General features: G+C 35.3%; 2 protein-coding genes across 5 annotated transcripts; one reads left to right on the forward strand and one right to left on the reverse strand.

Annotated features, from left to right (window-relative positions):
* Nucleotides 1-422: 422 nt before the first annotated feature.
* Nucleotides 423-12,850, forward strand: LOC106770695 (katanin p80 WD40 repeat-containing subunit B1 homolog). 3 transcript variants are annotated; one of them, XM_022781020.1, is made up of 19 exons: nt 423-546; nt 640-789; nt 972-1,102; nt 1,884-2,001; nt 2,154-2,380; nt 4,089-4,191; nt 5,414-5,484; nt 5,591-5,665; nt 5,744-5,887; nt 6,002-6,224; nt 6,371-6,796; nt 8,002-8,061; nt 8,142-8,260; nt 9,899-10,018; nt 10,806-10,880; nt 10,991-11,103; nt 11,773-11,889; nt 11,982-12,050; nt 12,258-12,850. In XM_022781020.1, exons 2-19 carry the CDS (start codon nt 762-764, stop codon nt 12,319-12,321), a joined length of 2,283 nt encoding a protein of 760 aa, XP_022636741.1. In that variant the 5' UTR covers nt 423-546; nt 640-761; the 3' UTR covers nt 12,322-12,850. The 3 variants fall into 3 exon arrangements, with proteins under 3 accessions (XP_022636741.1, XP_022636736.1, XP_022636731.1); XM_022781015.1 differs by having other exon boundaries at nt 423-541; XM_022781010.1 differs by having other exon boundaries at nt 423-789.
* A 408-nt stretch (nt 12,851-13,258) lies between these two features.
* LOC106774780 lies at nt 13,259-21,894 on the reverse strand. Of its 2 annotated transcripts, XR_001376779.2 has the most exons (8): nt 21,537-21,894; nt 21,287-21,460; nt 21,078-21,156; nt 20,924-20,983; nt 14,290-14,411; nt 13,852-13,923; nt 13,560-13,734; nt 13,259-13,484 (listed from the first exon to the last, which is right to left on the reverse strand). XR_001376779.2 is itself a non-coding variant. In XM_014661820.2 (7 exons), exons 1-7 carry the CDS (start codon nt 21,848-21,850, stop codon nt 13,632-13,634), a joined length of 924 nt encoding a protein of 307 aa, XP_014517306.1. In that variant the 5' UTR covers nt 21,851-21,894; the 3' UTR covers nt 13,259-13,631. The 2 variants fall into 2 exon arrangements, 1 of the variants encoding a protein (XP_014517306.1); XM_014661820.2 differs by having other exon boundaries at nt 13,259-13,734.
* Nucleotides 21,895-22,178: the final 284 nt, after the last annotated feature.

Here is a 22,178-nt window from a genome sequence, read left to right on the forward strand (position 1 = left end):
AGTTGAGTTTTGTTGTGTGGTCTTTTCAATTTTGATTTGCGGAGGGAGGATAAAACGTGGAACGTAGCTTTCATATTTTTATTTACATATTTTCCTTTTTTTTTTCTATCTATTCTTACAAATATATTTTGAACCTTCCCACTCTCAGGTTAATTTGAACATAAGCATTACGATTACCGACTACCGAGGGACAAGGTCACACAGAGATCGTGAAAGCGCCGAACAGTTTCAGCTTTTGGCTCCCACACTCGCTCGCTCACTCGCTCGTAGATCCAAGGAAGTGGTGAAGCCCTCGCTCCATGCGACGGCGGCGTTAGCATTATTACTCTTAATTCGTAAACCTTTCAGGCTTATCGTATCAGTCACACACTTTCTGGTTGTGGAAAAGTTTGAGAAGAGCAGGCACAAGTGAATGTATCTCTCTATGTGGGTTACTTGTTTGAATCATGCTGTGTGAACTCTGAAGCAATCTCTTCTGCTACTGCAACTGCAACTGCAACCAACCGCCCTTTACCTAACAAGAACAAGAATAAAAAGGAAGGTTAGGTTAGGTTCGGTTGGTATTTGTTTCATTTCAGTTTCACTCTCTCCATTTTGATCTGCCGTGACCGACATTTATTTTGTGGGGGCTGGGAGCAGCTTGGGTAGCGGAGATCTGGGTATCTTTGCGAACCAAATTAGATCTCGGGACTCGAATGTCTCTAATCGAGAGCTGCTGTTCCTGTCGCTACTGCAATTGCTAGGGTTTTTTATTCATACCGATGACTACCAAACGCGCCTACAAGCTTCGTATCCTTCTTGGCATTTCTGCATTTTGCTTGATCTCTGTTGTGCTCTTGCCCTTCATTTTCTTTTTCATCTTCAGATCTCTCTGCTATCTGTTGCCCACTTTGCTTTGTTATTCTTCTGTTGTATGTGTGGGTTATGGTTGGTACTTGCTGGTTGGCTTGGCCTTGACGAGTTATGTCCAGAGGAATTTGTAGCACATGCTTCTTCCGTCAACTGCCTCAAGATTGGACGTAAATCATCCAGGGTTCTTGTCACTGGAGGTGAAGACCACAAGGTCAATCTTTGGGCTATTGGCAAACCTAATGCCATACTGGTTCGTTCTCCTCCTTTCTCCTCATCTTTTTTTAGTTGCGCCTTAATTATTAGCATTGTTTTCCTTGTGCGGGCTTCTTGTTCCCTCTCACATTTGAAAATCATTTTTTAATTATTTGGAGCTGTTCCAAACTAGTTTGCACAGTAAATTTGCTGATGAAAATGGTGTTGCATGAAAACTTCTTGTCAGGGTACCATCGGATTAATTTACTAAGTTATACCTAATGTCACACCATGACATCATCGTTTCCATTTCTTTTATTTGGGTTTGTTCTTACATATTGTGAATACGCTCGTTGTATTCGGGCTTTGGTTTAGTTGGTCGGGATTAAATTTCAACAGACCAATAATTTCTAAGGCTAGAGATTCTCCCCTTCTGGTATTTTTGTTTTGACATCTTTATGGTATATATTTGAGATTGGGTGAAAGGGATTCCTCTCTCAAATGTTCAAAGTGAGTGGATTCCATTTTTTTTTTCTGGTTTCAGTTGAAAACCACCCAATATGTGTTGCGCTGCTTATCCCATTCTGACAAATTCAACCCATTAGACCTTCAAGATGGTACTCAGTTTTTAGCTATTGGGATGTCCTCTTGGCCGTTGGGGACAACTGATCAGTTTCTTATCTAGATACATTCTTTTTCTTGTTTTTACATCAATAATGCTGCCATCATTTTTTTATTTACTTTTGTGTGTCTCATTCATATTTTACAGAAATATGTTCCTGTAGACAAAAGAATATTTGTTTCTCTATTTTAAGTAAGAGCTGTTTCCCGTACTGCAGAGTTTGTCAGGACATTCAAGTGGAATAGACTCCGTAAGCTTTGATTCCTCTGAAGTCTTGGTAGCTGCTGGTGCTGCAAGTGGCACTATCAAACTTTGGGACTTAGAAGAGGCAAAGAGTACGCAGTTTCTTGCCATTCACTTTAAATGGTTTTAATTCACCCATGAAATGATATTTGATTAGTCTCAGAATTTATTCAGTACTTTTGCTACAAGTTTTTTGCCCATACCGATAAATTTAGTCTTTGACTTGCTTTGTTTCTTTTGGTAGTTGTTCGTACTCTTACTGGTCATAGGTCCAATTGTACATCAGTGGACTTCCATCCTTTTGGAGAGTTCTTTGCATCTGGTTCTTTAGACACCAATCTTAAGATATGGGACATCAGAAAGAAGGGTTGTATCCATACATACAAAGGTCACACTCGAGGGGTAAATGCAATCAGGTTTACCCCAGATGGACGGTGGGTTGTTTCAGGTGGAGAGGACAATACTGTAAAGGTTATAATTGCTTTCCCTTTTCATGATATTATCAGAGTCAGATTCAATAACTAGACTTGCCTTGCATGGTTTGTCAACTATACAAGGAAAAAGTAGTCAATCATATTGAACCATATATACCTATGTATTGCATGGTTTGCCTCAAATAAAAATAATTAAGATTTTTAGTTCAAGCTTGGTACATATTGAACCATGGAATGAAAACTGCTGGGTTATGTACATGATAATGAATACCCTCAATGAAAAACAGCAAGTTCAGGTGTCTACTGCTGTAACCTTGTTTCATGAAATGCTTATAATCAGAGGGTTAAAGAACTGAAAGAGGATATAAGTTCTGATTTTATTGATATTCTGATATCTGAGTACAGAGAACATATTTTAATAGTACAGAGATAGGGGTAGTTAAGAAACTACCCATAACAGAAAATACAGCTGGCATAACAACTGGCTTAGCTGGAAGAATATTCTATACTAATTTGGGTATATTTGGACAAACTTTACTAAAAGGACTTCTAAGAGATAAAAAGGAGAAAAAAGAAGATCAGTGTCTTCATAAGTGAAATTAGCTTTTGGACAAGTTAAAAGATAAAAAGTTGGAATAGCAATATGGGAGAGCTTGTACAAATTAACTTGTGCATAAGTTAATTCTAACTTGTAGAGAAGCTCATTTCATTTTCTTTCCTAGAAGTCCTTTTAGAGAAGTTTGTCCAAACCTGTACCTCAATACTGAATATGCATGTTTTTCTCTTTACTGTTACACAAAGCAGTAGCTAAGAAAAGTCTTATACTCTATTACTGGGCGAGTGAGAGAGAGCAGATATAGAAGTGAGTATAATAAACATGATAATTTGAGGTTATACACATAATATGGTAGTACAGGTGAAAATAATAGACATGATAACCTGAAGGTATACACATGGTGATGGTAGTAAAGATAAAACAAGAAATTAAGCTGTCCGTTGCAGGATTCGCAAAATTATTGGTGTACTAGGAGGCCAGCTAGGGCTGTATTGTGGACTGCTACTTCTTCACAGACTGTGAATGGGAATCTAGTCTTGTTGTGTTAGGTACTATGTAGATTTCTTGAGGTGTTTGCTCTTTATTGGTGTGTAGAATGGTCTTATTGAAGCTTGTATTACACTTCCTATCACAATCCAAGCAATACAAAATTTATTTTTAAACATGCAAAGTGCCCCTTAACTTTGCATGGCTTTTTATAGAAGGTTATGCAAAAATAAAGGGGCTAAAATTTTGTGGTTGTGTTCTGTTTATGCAATCATTTTGTGCATTTGTTTGGAGGGAAATGCTTGCATTGCTTTGATGATGTCCTTTGCCGTAAACTAGCTCTAGTGGCATGTAGAGAGAATGGACAGCTTGCTGCATTATTGAGTCTACTTTTACGGATTACCCTTTTTTTAATATTTTTGTCCAATGTGTGTTTGTTATACAGAAGAAATGTTCCCTTTACGGCTGAGTTGGAAGCAAATTATCTAATCTTCAATTAGTATAGACTATAGTACGACTCTTGAAAAAGTTGGTAAAATATTATACTCATTATCATGGACTTATTGCATAGTACGCAGTATATTTATCTTAATATTTTTATGAATTGTTATTAATGTAATTTTGGCATGCTGTACTTCATTTGCAAATAAGAATCTATTGTTTTTTTAAACAATTATGTAAATTATAATGTATATTTTGGCAGTTATGGGATCTGACTGCAGGGAAGCTCTTGCATGACTTTAAATGTCACGAAGGCCAGATCCAGTGTATAGATTTTCATCCCAATGAGTTTCTACTAGCAACAGGTTAGTCTTACTTTGATGAAATCATGAAAATAAGTACCTTTCTACCTTAGCAAGAGAGGGCGTGTTTGGTTTGTTATTTATAGTGAATCCTATACTTGCTACTTTATACACACAATTTCGTCCTAATATTTTCCTTTTCAACCGATAGACGGTGAACAGGATAGAATGTATTTCCCCAGGACTATGTTGTCTTTATACCCGTATTTATACCATCATATATGTTTGAACTATATGCATTGATGGAAAGGGAGAGAAGAGAATATACGCTATTGGTATTTTATTGACATGAGATTTGATAACAAAACACTACCCTTGCACAATGCCTACAAATACTAAGCTTTTAGATCAAGTGTTAACAGGGTACAACTTGTACAAGTCTAGTTTGATACCGCTTCTAATTTATAAACAACAAGCCTAATAACAATTCAACACTCCCTCTAAAGCTGAGGCTTGCAATGTTGTTTTCCTATTAACCATAAACATTTATATATTATGAAGTGACTTGTATTTAAGTTTTTGGAACAACACAAGTTACTCAACTTGCAAAGCTCACAGTGTGACAGGTCAACTATTTCTCCCTCCAAAACCAAGCTCCTTAGCATTAATCCCAATAGGATATACTACATCCCTCCCCCTTTCTCTCCCTTTGGATATTTCGAGATAACCCTTTCTGTCTCTTCACCCATCCTCCTACTGCTCCTTGTTTCTCCTTACCTGCTGGCTGTCTTCTTCCGCCCATCTCATTGAAGATTGGATCCCTCTCCCTACAATTCCAGTTTTTATTATTGAGTGTACTGTGAAAGACTCCTCTGTATTATCAGTTGATAAGTATTATTGGTTTCGAGATTAGAGAAAGAAAAGATAGAACTTTATTGATGTGATCTCCCTTAGGTCTGGTTCAATGATGAATCCAAGTTATGAAAGAGAAAACATGTGTTAGATTTCATCTTACAACCAATTGATACACTTAACACAATACAACTTTTTGAACACGTCAATACTATTTAATTTGGGATACCTTGACTTTAAACAGTAGGAAATTTTCTTAAAAATAAATAAACAAATAATAATTGTGGACGACCTTATATTATGTTATTTATGGTTACTGCAACACATACAGGGCTGGATTATTGTGTTTTCTTTCTGGAAGTCCCTTTTTTTTTTTGTTAATTTCAATGAGTTCGAGTTTAATTTTATTTCATTTATCTCTTCCCATGTTTAGGTTCGGCAGATAGAACAGTTAAATTCTGGGACCTTGAAACCTTTGAGCTTATTGGTTCAGCTGGTCCTGAGGTACATTTTATCATAGGAAATTGACCATTTTCTTCGAGATGATTCGTTTGGATCAATCTGTCAAGTTATTTTTGGTTTATTTGGACTACTTTTTCTTATATGTTAGACATCTGGAGTGCGTTCTCTTACTTTTAGTCCTGATGGGAGGACCTTGCTTTGTGGTTTACACGAGAGTTTAAAGGTATGCTCTGTTTTTTTGTTTATTTATATTAGGTAAATCATTTATGAAGGTAATAATGTTCTGCTTGGTTCTGTGTAGGTCTTCTCGTGGGAACCTATAAGATGCCATGATATGGTGGATGTGGGTTGGTCTAAATTGTCAGATCTTAATGTTCATGAAGGAAAACTTCTTGGCTGCTCATACAACCAAAGCTGTGTTGGAGTCTGGGTAGTGGACATCTCGGTAAAGGCACTTTATCTTCAAGATAAAATTTTGCTTCTTATAGGAATTGTTCCCTTGTATTTGATACCATTTAATACTAATGTGCCTCTTTTACATTTCTGATCTCTTGTCCAGCGTATAGAACCATATGCACTTAATAGTGTGAACCATCTAAATGGTCATTCAGAAACTAAATCCTCTGGAGGAAATATGACTGTTCTAAATGAGATCAGTGCTAAGGCTAGGCTATCTGTTTCACAAAATCCAGATCAATTACTAAAGGAAACGAGATCTCTTGGGAGGTTGTCAGTTTCTTCTCAAGATTCAGACCCCTTAAAGGAGGGAAAATGTTTGCCATGTATACATCCTTACTCATTTCTCAATTTCTTATTTTGTTTTTTGAATTTGTTTTAGTCAATTTTTTTTTGTGTAATCTTTATTATATCTGGATCCTGTTATCAATTAATCATTATCACTCACTATGTGATTATGGATTGCATGAAGCCTCAGGAAGTGCACCAAGTACTCCTCAAAGGATTAATTTGAACTCCGGTCCCAAAACAGTACCTGGTGGTTCAACCACAGTGGTTAATACAACAGCTCAGAAAAGGAGTTCTTTGAAATCTCACACAACATCCAATGTTCCAATTGTCAATAAATCAGATATTATACCTGTAATTGTCCCCAGAGCAAGTGCAAGGTCATCAGAGCCTGCAGCTGATTCTAGAAAAGAAGTTGGAGTTGCTGGAAGAACAATGCCATTCCCCTTACAGTCGAAGGCAGCAGATATGCGTAAATTTTCAAATAATAGAGATGATGTGGATAAGCCCCTCCCTTCTCCTCTGACTGAATCTGCAGCATCTAAGAGCAGTGAATTAACTGGTTTTGCAGATAAAAATAATTTCCCCGCTTCTGTAAGCTCTACGCAAGGTATTTCTACATGTTTTAAAGACTAATTATGCTAGGTGTCTTGAGACTGGCAAATATGAATAAATTCATTGAGCTCTGAGCTAGTAATCAGCACAAAGTTTTACATATCTTATATTCACACAACTTGTTTTCCTTTGATATTTATGCAATACGTTTTCTATTCATAATCTATTTGACTGTAATTTGTACTGTTAATGTTATTGCTCTTGTCTAAGTTTTGGTCAAATGGTTGTGAACCATAGTATTGGAACCTCATTATCAGCACACCATATAATCTAATACATGTTACTAGGAGTTTGCTTACTCTCTTTTACTCCTTCCATATCTAAATCTTAGTATTTCAACCGAGTTATGGATAAATTTTTATCAATTAGTGTAGCTGTGAGCATGTGCTTTATTGACATGTAACAAACTTTTGATGTGTCTCATGAAGGCCATTTTTAAGTACTTAGTAACTCAAGCTTTTAAGTGATTTTTTTTGACAAATATTTCTTGTTTCTCTTGATATTATCTTATCTCAATACATGTCATGATCCTAAGCCTCAGAGCCCTGATGTTGCTCACAATAATAAAGTAATACAAGTGTGAGATGGAAATTAGTTTTGGAGAAGATAAACATAGATTGATATATATGCCTCACCAGTGAACAAAAGAAACTTTGTGTATTGGTCAGATCTGGGCTATGGCTGTGAGGCAAAAGCACACATTGACCTATAATTACTATGACAAAGCATTCTTGTCTTATGATTTGGGATACCATGAATGTGGATGCCATAATGCTTTCCCATTCTTTCTTCATCTGAAAGTAATATGCTCTTAATAATTGTGCGACTTAGGTCTCAAAACATAGTGTTAACTTGCTGGAAGCTTTAACTTTGTAATTGATCTGCATATTAGGAATGATTTGGGGTGTATCATTGCATCTCAATTTGTCATGTGATGGTAAGGACCTTTGCTTAAGTTTTCTTTTGTCGTCTGGTTGTAGCTGTTTGATCTCTGCTTGATTTTTCATGGACATTGAATACAATTACAATGGTATAATGAGACTAAACGTAGACAATGTACTAAGGCAAAATGGTGTGAAGGTTCACTGCCTCATGTTATGGTTTTTACAATGATTGATGGGCATTTGTTTGTGAAAATCTGGGTGTGTTTACCCTGTTGGATGGTGTATTAATGCTGTTTAGAATTTCGTCCTGCCCCAGACGAAGCTCGAAGCTTGAAAGTGAACAGGGATGTATGTTCTGTGGAAGTGCAAAAAGGAGGTATCTTTCTTTTTGTGAACTGTTGGTTGTCATTTCATTTATATAAATGGTTTCTTAATTTTATGCTCTATAATATGTAGGGAGAATGCGGTCACTCCTCAATTTAGAAAAGAGGGAACGACCTCTTAATTATGAAGGACCTAGACAAGGGATTTCTCACGGACGGATATCATCAGTTCATGCGCTTCCTTTCAGTGGGGTATTATACCAATTCTATTTTTTGCTATAATAATTTATAGCCTTTTTATTTCTATTTTATGTTACTTATGATGATTAATGCATCATAGCTTTGGTTACTGACATACTTAAAGAACACTTAAAATAATACTGGTATAATCAATCCATTTCTTTGTTTTGTAAGAATGCGCTGAAATTTCTTTTATCTGGGAGAGGGCAATCAAGTTAGTATCAGAGAATAAGTGGGCCACTATGTACATACTCATTTTGTATCTGCACCCTTTCTATTATAAGGGAAAGTGTGACCTGTGATCATTTTCATTTGACAATTTTGGCAACACGTGGAAGCTTTTGTAGAAACATTTGGCTGTAGTTCAAAGTTTAACAGTCAATTTAATTTAGAGAAAGCTGCATAATTGGCTAATTGCATCCACATAAGGTATATATTAAGGAACTACATTCTGTTTGACACACTCCTTCTAACATTCTTTTTTATTGACTAAAATTTATTGAACACCACAATATCACAAGTGGGTCTCTTTAAATAAGAAGTTGGGCTCTTTAATACGAAATTGGGAGCCCATAACATGTTGTGTAATCTAATAAATTCGACCAATAGTGAAGAGTCTGTTCAAAAACGTTTGTGGCTAGCATTTCTCTAAAATTTTAAACCCATAGTTTAATAATCTTAGTCTCAGATGCTGTGGTCTCAACTGCATGCTGCTTTGCCTGGCTTTAAGAAAGTAGCATATCCACTAGATGTCATGTTACCTGATACATACCTTGCGACATTCCTCATCTCAAACTTGATGTGGGCACATCAGCCACTTATGATCCGACTGATTATGGGTCCCATTGACCTTGTTTTCTATTCTTGGCTTTTATGATGCTAGTTGTGCTATTGAAATTCTTTTTTTATGAGAATCACAGAGAATGTGCTGTTTACCTTGCTTATCCCTCAATGACCTTCCAGTCACGGTAAATGAGTGCAGTTTATATATGATTAAGAACACTGAATGAGTGTAGCTGGATTTTGCCTTTGTTTTATTTTCTTTATCTTCCATTTTTTCTATTTTGTTTGATAACAGAAGATTTGTACTCCTTATATGCACTTCTGTTTCTCTTAAAGAATTTTCTTAGTGCAAAAGGATATCTATTGAAAAATAATTTACTCGTCCTTTTGCACACATTTCTATCAGCAAAATTTTCGCAACATCTTAACTAGTGAAGACATTCGTGTTGAACTTGATAGTCCATGGATTTTGAACCAACTTAGGGGGAGTTTCTTGTATAGTTTTTTCTGCAACAATCTTTCCTAGAAATCATATTTTTTGGGAATGTTATAAATATGTCTGGAATGTCTAAACATATTACTGGAATTGAAATATATAATTTTACTAGGAAACATAGTTAAAACGCTATTTTTGGGAATGTTAGATTCTTGAGAATGGTTCTTAAAATTGTCATGCCAAACATGAGAATTTAACATGGATAACCTAAAATTCTTGAAAAACTTGAAAGAATTTTCCTACTGAATGCTTCCTTAATGGATGATTTAATTGTATTGAGGAGACCGTTGTTTGCTTTGTCTTTTGTGTCCTTTTCTCTGTTTTCTTTTTACTTGGTGGATGTAATTTCCTTATTCCTCAAAGTTAAACAGAGAGCACATTCTACTGAGAAGGCTACAGTTTCTGCTACTGATGAAGATTCCATTGCTGATGTGATGGAACAACATGATGAATTTCTCAGTTCAATGATGGCTCGTTCAGCTAAGTTACAGGTATTGATGGTTTAATTATGATTTTATGAATATTTTTCAGGGTTCTTTGAATTTATTTGGATTTGTCTTACTGCTATATGTTATATGATAATGAGCCAGAGTCTTTGAGTGTTGAGTGTCAACTAGTCAGGGAACTTGATGTGCTTCAGCATTCTTTTTCTTCTCTTAGATTAGAGAAAAAAAAAAAGGATCAAGAGGAGAGAATTTCATATGATCATTATATGTCATAGGGATTTAGGTAGGGAAGGAGAAAAAGAGAAAACAAACTCCTTATTATGGAATATAATATTCATATTTGGTGTTTATTGATGTGTCGCAAAAGACAACTGTAATCCTTATTTATACTAATATTACTCTGGTAAGCCTAATTTAAGGAAGTGGATCATGATATATTATGAAATATTGAAGTATGAAAACACTCCTAAGAGATTGATCATTGCAGATATTTTGAGATTTTCTAGATAATTGATATCTCACTATACTATCCTATAGAGTTTGGAGTCTACCATAAACATAACCTGGAGGTCACAAGAAGAAACATATGAATTGGCAATGCTTGATCATAATTTTATATATTAAAAGAAGAAACCCGCTTAGAAAGCTATTAACCAGAGCTAAGACCATTTTATCCCATGAAAAGAGGAAAGAGCAAATATTTATCTCAAAAATTGGGTTTTGTATTCAATAAACATTTAGGATTTCTATAGACTTGAATAGAATTTTGGTAACTGACCCATACCTACATGCAATTATACATTTGCTGAACTTCGAAATCATTATATTGCAGATGGTCTTCAGATGTTGGGAAAGGAATGATGTTAACGAGGTCATTGGCATAATGACAAAGATGGATGATCATGCTGTGAGCAGAGTTTTTTTTTGTCATTATTGCATACTATCATTAAATTTTGTCCTTACCGTGGTGTTGTTAATATGTATGCATAATTCTTATATAAATGGTTTTTATTCCAGGTGATTGCGGATGTTGTTAGCATTATAATGGAAAAAATTGATATCATTACCCTTGATATATGCACTGGTCTTCTACCACTTCTAACTGACCTTCTACAAAGTGAAATGGAAAGGTGAGTTCTCTTCTGATACAATTGTGGGTTTACTGAACTTTCAAAGTTTTAGAAGACTTGAAAGATCCTTCTCACTCTCATTCTATATATATATAAGAAAATTGTAATGCAAAATACATGATAAATAAAGTAATCTTAAATACAATATAATCATGATAAATAAGATAACTCTAGAACAATATAATCATGATAAATAGGATAACCCTAGACATAATATAATCATGATAAATAGAGTAACCCTAGACACAATATAATGATAATAAATAGGATAAATATTCTAACAAAGTTTTAACCTTTATGAGGGGGATTGGGGAGCTACAAGCTCCTGTCAGATGGTGCTTCAAAGTTGAGCTGGTTTCAAGTGAGCTACAAACTCTTTGGCTCTTTATTGCATGTTTTATGACTAACCATCAATAATATGAGATAATTTATCTAATAGGTTCTACAAGTAATTATTTATAATGTGTCTTAGGCATTAGGGTTAGATCAGCTGTCAAGGTCTACTTGACCATATACCCTTAATTTTTTCCAGTTACAAAATCTTCATCAATGTTGTGATTGTATCCGTAGAGAATATAGAAGATGAGTAATTTTGATGTTTTTACATTTTTAAATTATAATTTGATAGATTTCGTTGTGCTGACAAATTTGATATTCACATATATGTAGACATCAGGGAATATCCTTGGAAATGCTATTGAAACTGGTCAGAATATTTGGCTCGGTAATTTATTCAACTGTATCAGGTCCACTACCCGTTGGTGTCGATATTGAGGCAGAGAAAAGGTTTTGTTGATTCCTCAGAGGTTTTTATATATATAATATGTACAAACACATATATACTCATTCTTTTTATGCTGCTTGTTAATGAGGGTCAGGCTAGAACGTTGCAACCTCTGCTTCCCAGAACTTGAAAAAGTCAAACGTTTTTTACCATCTCTTTCAAGGTATAGTTCGACTTTATTTTTTGACTTGTATGGAAAAAAATGTCCATTTATTTAGCAATGCTAGTTTGGCTTGAACTCCAAAGGCAACATATAAACATTAATATTTGAAAACTCAAAGCAAACTGATGTTTAGCGAGCCAATTTATTAATGTGGTGATTTAGAATATCTTGTGCTAATTACATTGCTTGTTGTCTCTTTCCCTGTAGAAGAGGAGGATCAATTGCAAAATCTGCACACGAGTTGAATCTGGCTTTACAGGATGTTTCATGATCCTGTCCTGGCTCAATGATTTCTGTTGCTCATGTTTTGCCGGTGCTTTTGGGGGTTTTGTGCATTTTAAAGATTTAAACCTCTGAACAAGCCATCGAATAGTTTGATGCGTTGTCCTCGGGCGTCGAAAGAAGCCTTTTCATGTATGTACATTTATTGCCGGTAAAAGTTCATGGAAATTGATTAGTGGAGGCACTGATAACTGCTAATTCTGCGACATATACTCGAAAAGCTTGAGACATGTCACCTTCTACTGATGGTTGCACAGCTGACTTTAACCAGTCGTCATCTGCTTCATCCGAAGATCTAAGTAGTCCATTCCACAACTAACCCAATATGTGGCGCAAGATACTTACTACCTGTCTAATTTCATTTCGAAATTTCATGATTTTTGTTATGGTTCTTTAAGTGCCGTTATGCATAGTGTATTTGTTGCATATTCTTGTATGATTTTCTTTCAATGATTTTGCTTGAACATGACAATGGTGTATCATAACCATTCAAAATGATAAGGAATATTTATGAATTATATGATTCCCATATTTTAGGCTATTTAAAAACGGACTCAGTCTAAACTTGTACAAACTAATCATTGAAGACAGTTAGAGTTTGATTCCACAATAGAAAATGTGTTAAGAATTTGTATTGCTTGGAATTTTTAATGTTGAGTAAAGTTGGGAGTTCTTTTATCGAAAAAGACATCGGATAGAATAGACAGATACCAGAGGAAGTGGATACTACGCAATGAAATTCTTACTCGGGAAAAAAGTTTTGAAGCCAAAAGAGAAATGTTCGTTCAAATAAAATTATTTATTGGTTGATCACTGAAAAATGTTCTTTTCAAGTATAACTTAATTTTAAATCTAGGAGCAAATTTTTGTCTCCCAGTTAAGTTGCGTAATCATACTTTTTGAAGAGTAGTATATACCTGAGAAAGTTTAACTAAAAATAGGAGGATGCATGACATTCCTCTGTCAAATTACGTCAAACTGTCTCTTGCAGTGTACCATACCATCATTCTTTCGCGCATACTATGTCAAATACAACCAGACCATGCTTCCGCTTCTTAGTAATGAAATTACAGATACTCTAAAGAGCAATGCCATTTTCCACTTGGGCAATACCTCCTCTAACAGGCACAGCCTGAGTAGCTTAAACTCACCCTAAAGTGCGAGTGAATGACATGAATACCAAATAAAAATAATGACCGTAAAGTTAAACTCACCCAAAAAATTTACCTTTCCGTATGCACATATGTTACAACCCATTTTGAACCAAACTGAGTGTAGTCAACTGCAAGGAGTTCCAGTTTAAATTTTGAAGTATTTGTAACCATATTCAGGGCTTGTCATCCCCTCTTCCCAATCACCCATGCGGCGACCACCAAAAACAATTTGTTGGATTCCAAGATATCTGACATTCAGAAAAAGGTTACTCACAGTAGCTTTTATAAAACAACTAACAAGACAAACACATTTGTAATACAAGTATCCTCAATTTAGTCACAAAAAGTTTAGTATTCAAACTTACTCCGAGCTCAAGCCAGTTAGGCAGTTGAGAAGTACATCAATTGCAAAATAATCAGATGTTCCCAAGTCCACCCTGTAAGATATATGTATAAAGCTTAAATATGTTTTGTGCCAACAGAAATCTTGATTCATTTGACGACAGATATTTTATTTTACGATAATGGTTTTGTTTGACTATTTTTTTACAAGTTTTTTTGTTTGAGTTGATCATTACACATTAACTTCAAAATTTCACTTCTTTATATTTTTTTGGGATTTTTTAATGTGCTCTCCGTGCATTTAAATAATTCTGTTTACGACTTTAAGTTTTTAGATACTATAATAAGCTGCATGTGATTAAAGAGACTTTGCTAACATTTCAATTTATACTTAGATGAGTTCCTTGTAAAACAAGGTTTTTTTATTTCATTTTTAAAGAGCTGAGTTCTAGCGTTAATACCAAACACGACCCCAGTTGTCCTGGAACTCAATATCACTGATATCATGGAAAGATGATGGCATAACTTTGAAACCCTTATCTGCATCATATAGTGGATCAAACTCCATTGATGAATTTGTCATCTGTCATCAATTCAAGATAATTCAGTTCTTGTTAGAATGTAAAGGTTCAAGTAGGAAGCTAGATATAGAAGACAGTGCCATGACTCAGCTCATGCAGGCATATCATTGCCATAGCCTCTTGCACTAAGCTAAAATTGACGAGTTCCAAACAACAAAATCATATAAATTGTCCTTGTTTGTGTATAAATTAAAAGTGCTTCTTCCATTAGGGATATAAGAAAGTTGATATAAAAATAATTTACTAAAAAATTAGTAATATACTTTCTAATACTCTTTGAAACCTATTCTTTACTATTAGATGATTTTTTTGTTGAAACTATGAGACTTACTCCACCAATAGTCACGAGTGCCATTGGTGATTTCTTAGTTTCCTATATATTTCAACCAATAAACGAGTGTGTAAGGAACTGATCACTAATAATCTTCAGTATTTATTCCTAGCTGTTTTGTATACAGACAAAGAAAATTATCCCTAATAATTTATTGTATACGAAGAGATCTTATTGGCAATAGAGATTCAAGCACTAATATTCAAGCCAAATACTGCTAATGTGCGAGCATGCATTGTCAGATGCTCAACTACCATAATGTGCCAGAGCTTACATTTCATGCTGCAAACAATTCTCCTCCTCTTGTTAGCTAACTTCTTTACCCACACTCGTTTAAAAGAATTGAGAACCTTTGCTTAGTTTATACTACATACCACAAGCAATGTAACAATCTAACATTAGAATGTGTTGCTTCCAAGCAACAACCTAGCATTTACTTTCTCACCCATTCATTCACGTCAAAATGATAGTTGAAGGGTGATTCAAGTAGTGAATCAACAATGATAACATGTTGAATTTAAAAGGGTACTCTTGGAGCAAATCTCGCTACCCTATAAGCCTTTCAGTGTTTTAGGATTTTGGGTTATAGGGTTTCAGAGTTTCGGGGTTTCAGGGTTTTACGTTTAAGGTTTAGGATTTCAGGGATTCATGATTTCAAGGTTTCACGGTTTCAAAGTTTCAAGGTTTCGGGGTTACAAGAATTCAGAGTTTTGGAATTTAAGGTTTAGAATTTAGGCATTTTGGAATTTCAGTGTTTCGGGGTTTAGGGTTTAGAGTTTCGGAGTTTCAGTGTTTCGGGGTTTTAGAGTTTCTAGGTTTTGGGATTTCAGGGTTTTAGGATTTCAGGAATTCGAGGTTTCAGCGTTTTATGTTTATAATTTAGGGTTTCGGGGATTCAGGGTTTTAGGGTTTTAAGGTTTCTGAGTTTCGGAGTTTAGGGTTTAGGGATTTCAAAGTTTCAGTGTTTTGGGGTTTTAGGTTTTCAGAATTTTTAGATTTTGGGGATTTGGGGTTTTAGGATTTCAGTGATTTAAGGTTTCAGGGGTTTAAGGTTTCAAGGTTTTATGTTTAGGGTTTCAAGGATTCATGGTTTCAAGGTTTTGGAGTTTCGGGTTTTAGGGGTTTTAGTCAGGGTTTCGTGGATTCGTGATCTAGGATTTAGGGTTTTCAAGGTTCCACTATTTCGGGGTTTCAGGGATAAAGGCTTTTGGTATTTCAGGGTCTCGACATTTCTTAGTTTCAGGGTTTCAAGGTTTTAGAGTTTCAAGGTTTTGGGGTTTTAGTATAAGGTTTCAGTGTTCCGAGGTTTCAAGATTTCAGGGTCTCGGGATTTTAGGATTCCAAGGTTTTAGGGTTTCGAGGTTTCAGACTTTCAAGGTTTCGGGGTTTAAAGATTTCTGGGTTTTAGAATTTCTGGTTCATGGTTTCTAGGTTTTCGAATTTTAGTGTCAAGGTTTCAGGGTTTCTCGATTTTACCTTTATGGTTTTGGGTTTTGGGTTGAAAGTTTTCAGTGTTTTAAATTTTTGGGGTTTCGTGATTTTAGGAATTTATGGATTCAATGATTCGGGGTTTAGGGGGGTTTCAGGATTTCGTGGTTTTAAGCTTACAGGTTTTCAAGGTTACATGGTTATAGGGTTTCAAGGTTTCGAGGTTTCAGAATTTTAAGATTTCAAAGTTTCAAGGTTTGGGAGTTTCAAAGTTTTGGCGTTTTGGATTTCAGGGTGTCAAGGTTTCAGGATTTCAAGGTGTCTTGAATTTACCTTTATGGTTTTGGCCCTTTGGTTTAAGGGTTTATGGGTTTAAAGTTTTAGGATTTCATGATTTCAAGGTTTCATGGTTTCAGGGATTCAGGGTTCCAAGATTTCGCAGTTTTGGGGTTTCAGGTTTTCAAGGTTTTAGGTTTAGGATTTTTCGGGTTATTTGGATTTCCGAGCTTTTTGGGTTTCAAGATTTTGGGGTTTAGGATTTCAGGTTTAGGGTTTCAGGTTTCGAGGTTTTAGCATTTTAAGGCTTCGAGGTTTCGGAGTTTCATTGTTTCAGGGTTTTGGGGTTTCATAGTTTCAGTGTTTAAGGGTTTTGCATTCAGGGTTTCAATGTTTCGGGGTTTCATGGTTTCAGGTTTCAGAATTTCAAGGTTTCAGGATTTAAGAGGTTTAGGATTGTTGGAAGTCCCACATCGACTAGAGATGTGGCCATTTAAGTGTATATAAGTGGGTGCAAACCTCACCCTACAAGCCGGTTTTGTGGGGTTGAGTTAGGCTTAAAGTCCACTTCTAACATGGTATCAGAGCCATGATTGAAGCCCATCCTAGCGATTTCTATTGTCGTTGGGCATGTTGTTCCACCCGTTATCGGGCCGCTATCGGACCACCCATTAAAAAGTCTAATCCCATGCTCAAGATGTATATACCTCGGCGTGAGGGGGATGAGGGGGGTGTGTTGGAAGTCCCACATCGACTAGAGATGTGGCCATTTAAGTGTATATAAGTGGGTGCAAACCTCACCCTACAAGCCGGTTTTGTGGGGTTGAGTTAGGCTTAAAGTCCACTTCTAACAAGGATTTTATGTTTAGAGTGCAAGGTTTCAAAGATTCAAGATTTTGAACTTTTGAGGTTTTGGAGTGTCAAGTTTTCAGGTTTGTATGGTTTCAGGATTTCAAGGTTTCGGGATTTCATGATTTAAGGGTTTCGAGGTTTTAGAGTTTCAGGGGTTACACTTAAGATTTAGGATTTAGGATTAGGATTTGGGGTTTCAGGATTTCAGAGTTTTAAGGTTAAGGGATTTCAAGGTTTCAAGGTTCTAAGGCTTTGGGTTTTCAAGGTTTTAGAGTTTCGTATTTTCAGTGTTTCGGGGTATCAAGGTTTTGGAGTTTTGGGATTTTTTGGTTACATGGTTTCAGCGTTTCACGACTAGGGATTTAGGTATTCATGGTTTCAAGGTTTCGAAGTTTCAAGATTTCGAGATATCAGGGTTTCAAGGTTTCAATGTTCGAGATTTTAAGGTTTTGAGATTTCATAGTTTCAAATTTTAAAGTTTTAGGATTTTCAGGCATTAGAGTTTCAAGGATTCAAAATTTTTGAGATTTCAGGATTTCGAGATTTTCAGGTTTCGAGATTTATGGGCTTTAGGATTTCGGTGTTTCATGGTTTTACGTTTAAGGTCTACGGTTTAAGGTTTTGGGTTTTGGAAATTAAGGGTTTGAGTAGTTTAGGATTTCAGTGTTTAAGGGTTTCAAAGTTTGTGTTTCAGGGTTTTAGGGTTCTCTTGGTATCAAGATTTTAGGGTAGGGCTTTCAGAGTGTATTTCAAGGTTTCAAAGTTTTAGGATTCACAAGTTTCCATGTTTCGTGGTTTCAAGGTTTCAAGTTTAACGTTTATAATTTAGAGTTTAAGATTTAAGGTTTTGAAAATTCAGGATTGCAGGATTTCAGTGTTTCAAGATTTAGGGTTTAGAATTTTAGAGTCTTAGAGTTTCATGGTTTCGAGGTTTCGGGATTTCGAAGTATAAAGTTTATGGTTTAACAATTTCAAGACTTTACATTTAGAGTTTTGGGAATTTCGGGTTTTTTTATTTTATTTCGGGGCTTTAGGTTCGGAGTTTCATGATATCAAGGTTCAGGGTTTTACGTTTAGAGTTTCATGGATTTAGAGTTTCAGGGTTTTAATGTTTCAAGGTTTCAAGATTTTACGTTTATGATTTAGGATTTTGGAGATTCAGGGTTTTAGGATTTCGAGATTTTGAAGTTTTGAGGTGTTAAGGTTTTGGGTTTAAAGATTTTAGGGTTTCATGGTTTTACGCTAGTAGTTTCAGAGATTCAGAGTTTCAAGGTTTCTGAGTTTCTGGATTTCGTTTTTCATGATTTTATGGTTTCAGGATTCCAGAGTTTAAGAGATTTATGGTTTCTGGGTTTCAAAATTTGAAGATTTCAGGATTTTATGATTAAGGTTTTAGTTTTTGGGGATTATGAATTTCAAAGTTGAGGTTTCAAAATTTACAGGTTTCAAAATTTCAGGGTGTTACGTTTAAGATTTAGAGATTAGGAGTCTCGAAGTTTATGGTTTAGTGTTTTGGGGTTTCAAGGTTTTAGGAACTCTAGATTTTAGAATTTTAGGATTTCAGGATTTAGGGTTTCAATGTTCCAGGGTTTCACAATTTTAGGGTTTTAATTTCAGGCTCTGGTTTCAAGGTTTTTGAGCTTCGGGCTTTGAGAGTTTTAAGATTTTTGGTTTTTAGGATTACAAGGCTTCAGGGTTTTACATTTAGGGTTTAGGTTTTTAAGCTTTCAGGGTTTTAAGGATTCGAAAATTTAGGGTTTTGATATTTTAGGGTTTCGAAATTTCTGAGTTTCAGGATTTCAAGGTTTAAGGGTTTTACGTTTAGGATTTCGGGGTTTCAAGAATTGTGGGGTGTAGGGTTTCAAGATTTTAAGATTTTAGGATTTTACGATTTCAGGGTTTTACATTTAAGGTTTAGGATTTAGGGATTCAGGGATTAGGCTTTCAAGAATTAAGGGGTTCAGTGGTTCGGGGTTTTGGTATTTCAGAGTTTTGAGGTTTCAAGATTTCAGGGCTTTACGTTTATAATTTATGATTTTTAGAGTTTATGGTTTCAAGATTTTAGGATTTTGAGGGTTTTTGGGTTTTATTGTTTCAGCGTTTTAGGATTTCAAGATTTCAAGGTTCAAGTATTCCAAGATTTAGGGAGGATTTAGGAGTGTAGGTTTTAGGGTGTCAGTGTTTCTAGGTTTCATGGTTTCAAGGTTTCAGGTTTTAATGGTTTTAGGGCTTCAAGGTTTCAGGGCTTTGGAGTTAAGGTGTTTCAGGGTTTTCAAGTTTTCAGGGTTGCAAGGTTTCAGAGTTTTCGGGTTTCCGAGTTTCAGGGCAACAACCATAATATGGCAGAGCTTACATTTCATGCCACAATTTTAGTTGCAATCAGCCATTAAGTAGTAAGATCATTATTAGTTTAAATGGATCATTATTAACTTAAGTAGAACGTAATTGCAATTAATAAATCCTTTATAATTTTGATGGCTAAAGTTTCTATATAAACTGAACCATTTTTATCAATGAAACAAGTTAAGTTTTATTTAGAAAATTAGAGTTTATCTCTTTTATTTTATTTTAGTGAGAGTGATTTTTCTATGTTCTTGAGTGATTTAAGAACCTCTTAACTGGATCAAAGGACTTTCTCATCCTTTGTGTTTTGCTTCCGTTGGAAAGAGTGATTCTTTTCTTTCATTTTTCATATTTACCTCTTTTTCCTTCTTCACCCGAAATTCAGAAACTCCCTTCTGTCCAGAATTATCTTGTGATCATATCTCTCGATCTATTTGCCCAATTTATGTGATTCCGAAAGCTAAATTGAAGTTCAAAACGCAAACTTTCCCCTCGTTTTGGAATCATCTCAATTGGAGTTTTATAGCTTGAGATATCGATGTTTCTTAATTACTATCCAACCTGGAATTTCAGCAACTTTCTAATCCACCTTCTCTCTAATTTTCCATATTTCCTCTAAGGTTCTAACCCTAAAGATCTTAAATCAACCCATGTGCAAATGTGGTTTACATCAATAGGCAATTGAAAAATAAAACCAAATCAAATAGGGAAGAAGACTTAAATGCACAAAATACAATGATCTACTCAGGAACAAGCTAATCCAAAGCAAAGAAAAAAACTAAATCAAGAATAGAACACGCTAGAACAGAAATACCATGTAGAGAAGACAAACAAAAGTGAGTTCTATATTTTTTAGAACATGGCACAGTGGATATAGATCATGGTGGATGGAACCACGCTCCAATACTAAGTAAAATATAATGGTATGTGCAATCATAAGACCGATGTAATTCTTCTATTTACATTGATTTTTGAAGCTCTAACATAAAGAATAATAGGGATTTCAAATGGACAATACTGGACAAACATAAAGATTACGATTCAATTAATAAAAACATTACTCCGAGAGATATTTTAGTATTTGTATGTATTTCATCGAGCTCCAAGCACGCATTTGTAAATAAATACACTGAAATCATCGGGATTGGGAATCACAGTTCCATCTTCTCCTGCGCATTATTCTTTGTGTTTTGTTTTCTATCTTGCGATAAATATAAAAGATGGTGCCAACACTAAATTATTATGAGACAGCAACAGAAAGCTGAAGAAGTGAACATGGCTCACCTGCAAATTTGATGAATTGTAGGCACCAAGGCGACCCATGACATACCATGATTGAATAACCTGCATTTTACATGAAGAATACATAAATTTTTTATGAATAAATATAACTACATATTAAAAGCTAAAAGTCTAAAAGTCTAAACTAAACACTTACATTACCGATTAGATTAACATCCCGATCTGATGGTGGTCCATACAATTCAAACCAGATATATGAATCAGTTGGATTGAAGCTGAAAGAGGGAATGCAGAGCTAATTGAAAATAGGTTTTGATAAACACACAGAAATTATGGAAATGCAAGTATGGTTTAAGAGTGAAGAGGGGAGGAGAAGAGAAAGGGAAAAAGATGATGTTTGTTTACTTTCTGAAGGTGACTTTGAAAGCAAGGACGGATCCTGTTTTTGACTTTTGAAAGTCTCGACCCTTCCTTCGAACCCTATCTTCCACCCGTTTCCTCATGAGTTCAGGGTTGCCAATACTATCTCCAAGAACGCCACGGAGTTCTTCATCGTCTTTGCAGGCATTTTCGAGGACTCTGAAGGCAAAGCAGAGCATCAATTAATAAATAGAAGAAGCATCGCTGATGGAGGAATGAAGAGAAAGACGGTTACTTTGCCCAAGCAGGGTAGTTGTGGAGCCGCTCGTATTCACGCTTCTGTTTCTCTTCACGAACTTTAAGCAGTCTGCGACCTCTTGCGGAAGTTCCCGACCCTTTTATGTCCTCTCGGTCACTGCCAGTGTGAGGGTTCCCATCGGAGAGACCAGAGACAGAGACAGTGACAGAGACGGGACGAGGAGGAGAACAAAGACGAAGACGAAAACTCGGACTCGTGTTGGTCCTAGCAGCTGAGGAAGAGTAGCAACATCCCAATCCCATGGATTTGGCCTCCAACCACTGCCACCGGCAACAACATCCATACGCCATCTCTCTCCCTCTGCTTCTCAAATGCTTATCGTCTCTTTTTGTAGCGGACCAGACAAAAACAATATTTTTTTTACCAGACAAGTAATAATATCAATAATAATAATAATACTGAACTATACGAATAATAATATTAATAATCATAATAATAATAATACAACAACTAATAATAATAAAACTAAAAAAATAATATTTGGATATAAATTTCTTTGCTTTAAATTATAAAATTAGCCTAATAATTGATTATTGATATATGATAAAATAATATTGTTATATGATTAAAATTTATAATTAAACTTCTCAACTATATATTATATTAAAATGAATTGTG

The sequence above is a fragment of the Vigna radiata genome, chromosome 1 (assembly GCF_000741045.1).
Source record: "Vigna radiata var. radiata cultivar VC1973A chromosome 1, Vradiata_ver6, whole genome shotgun sequence".
Taxonomy (NCBI): Eukaryota; Viridiplantae; Streptophyta; class Magnoliopsida; order Fabales; family Fabaceae; genus Vigna; species Vigna radiata.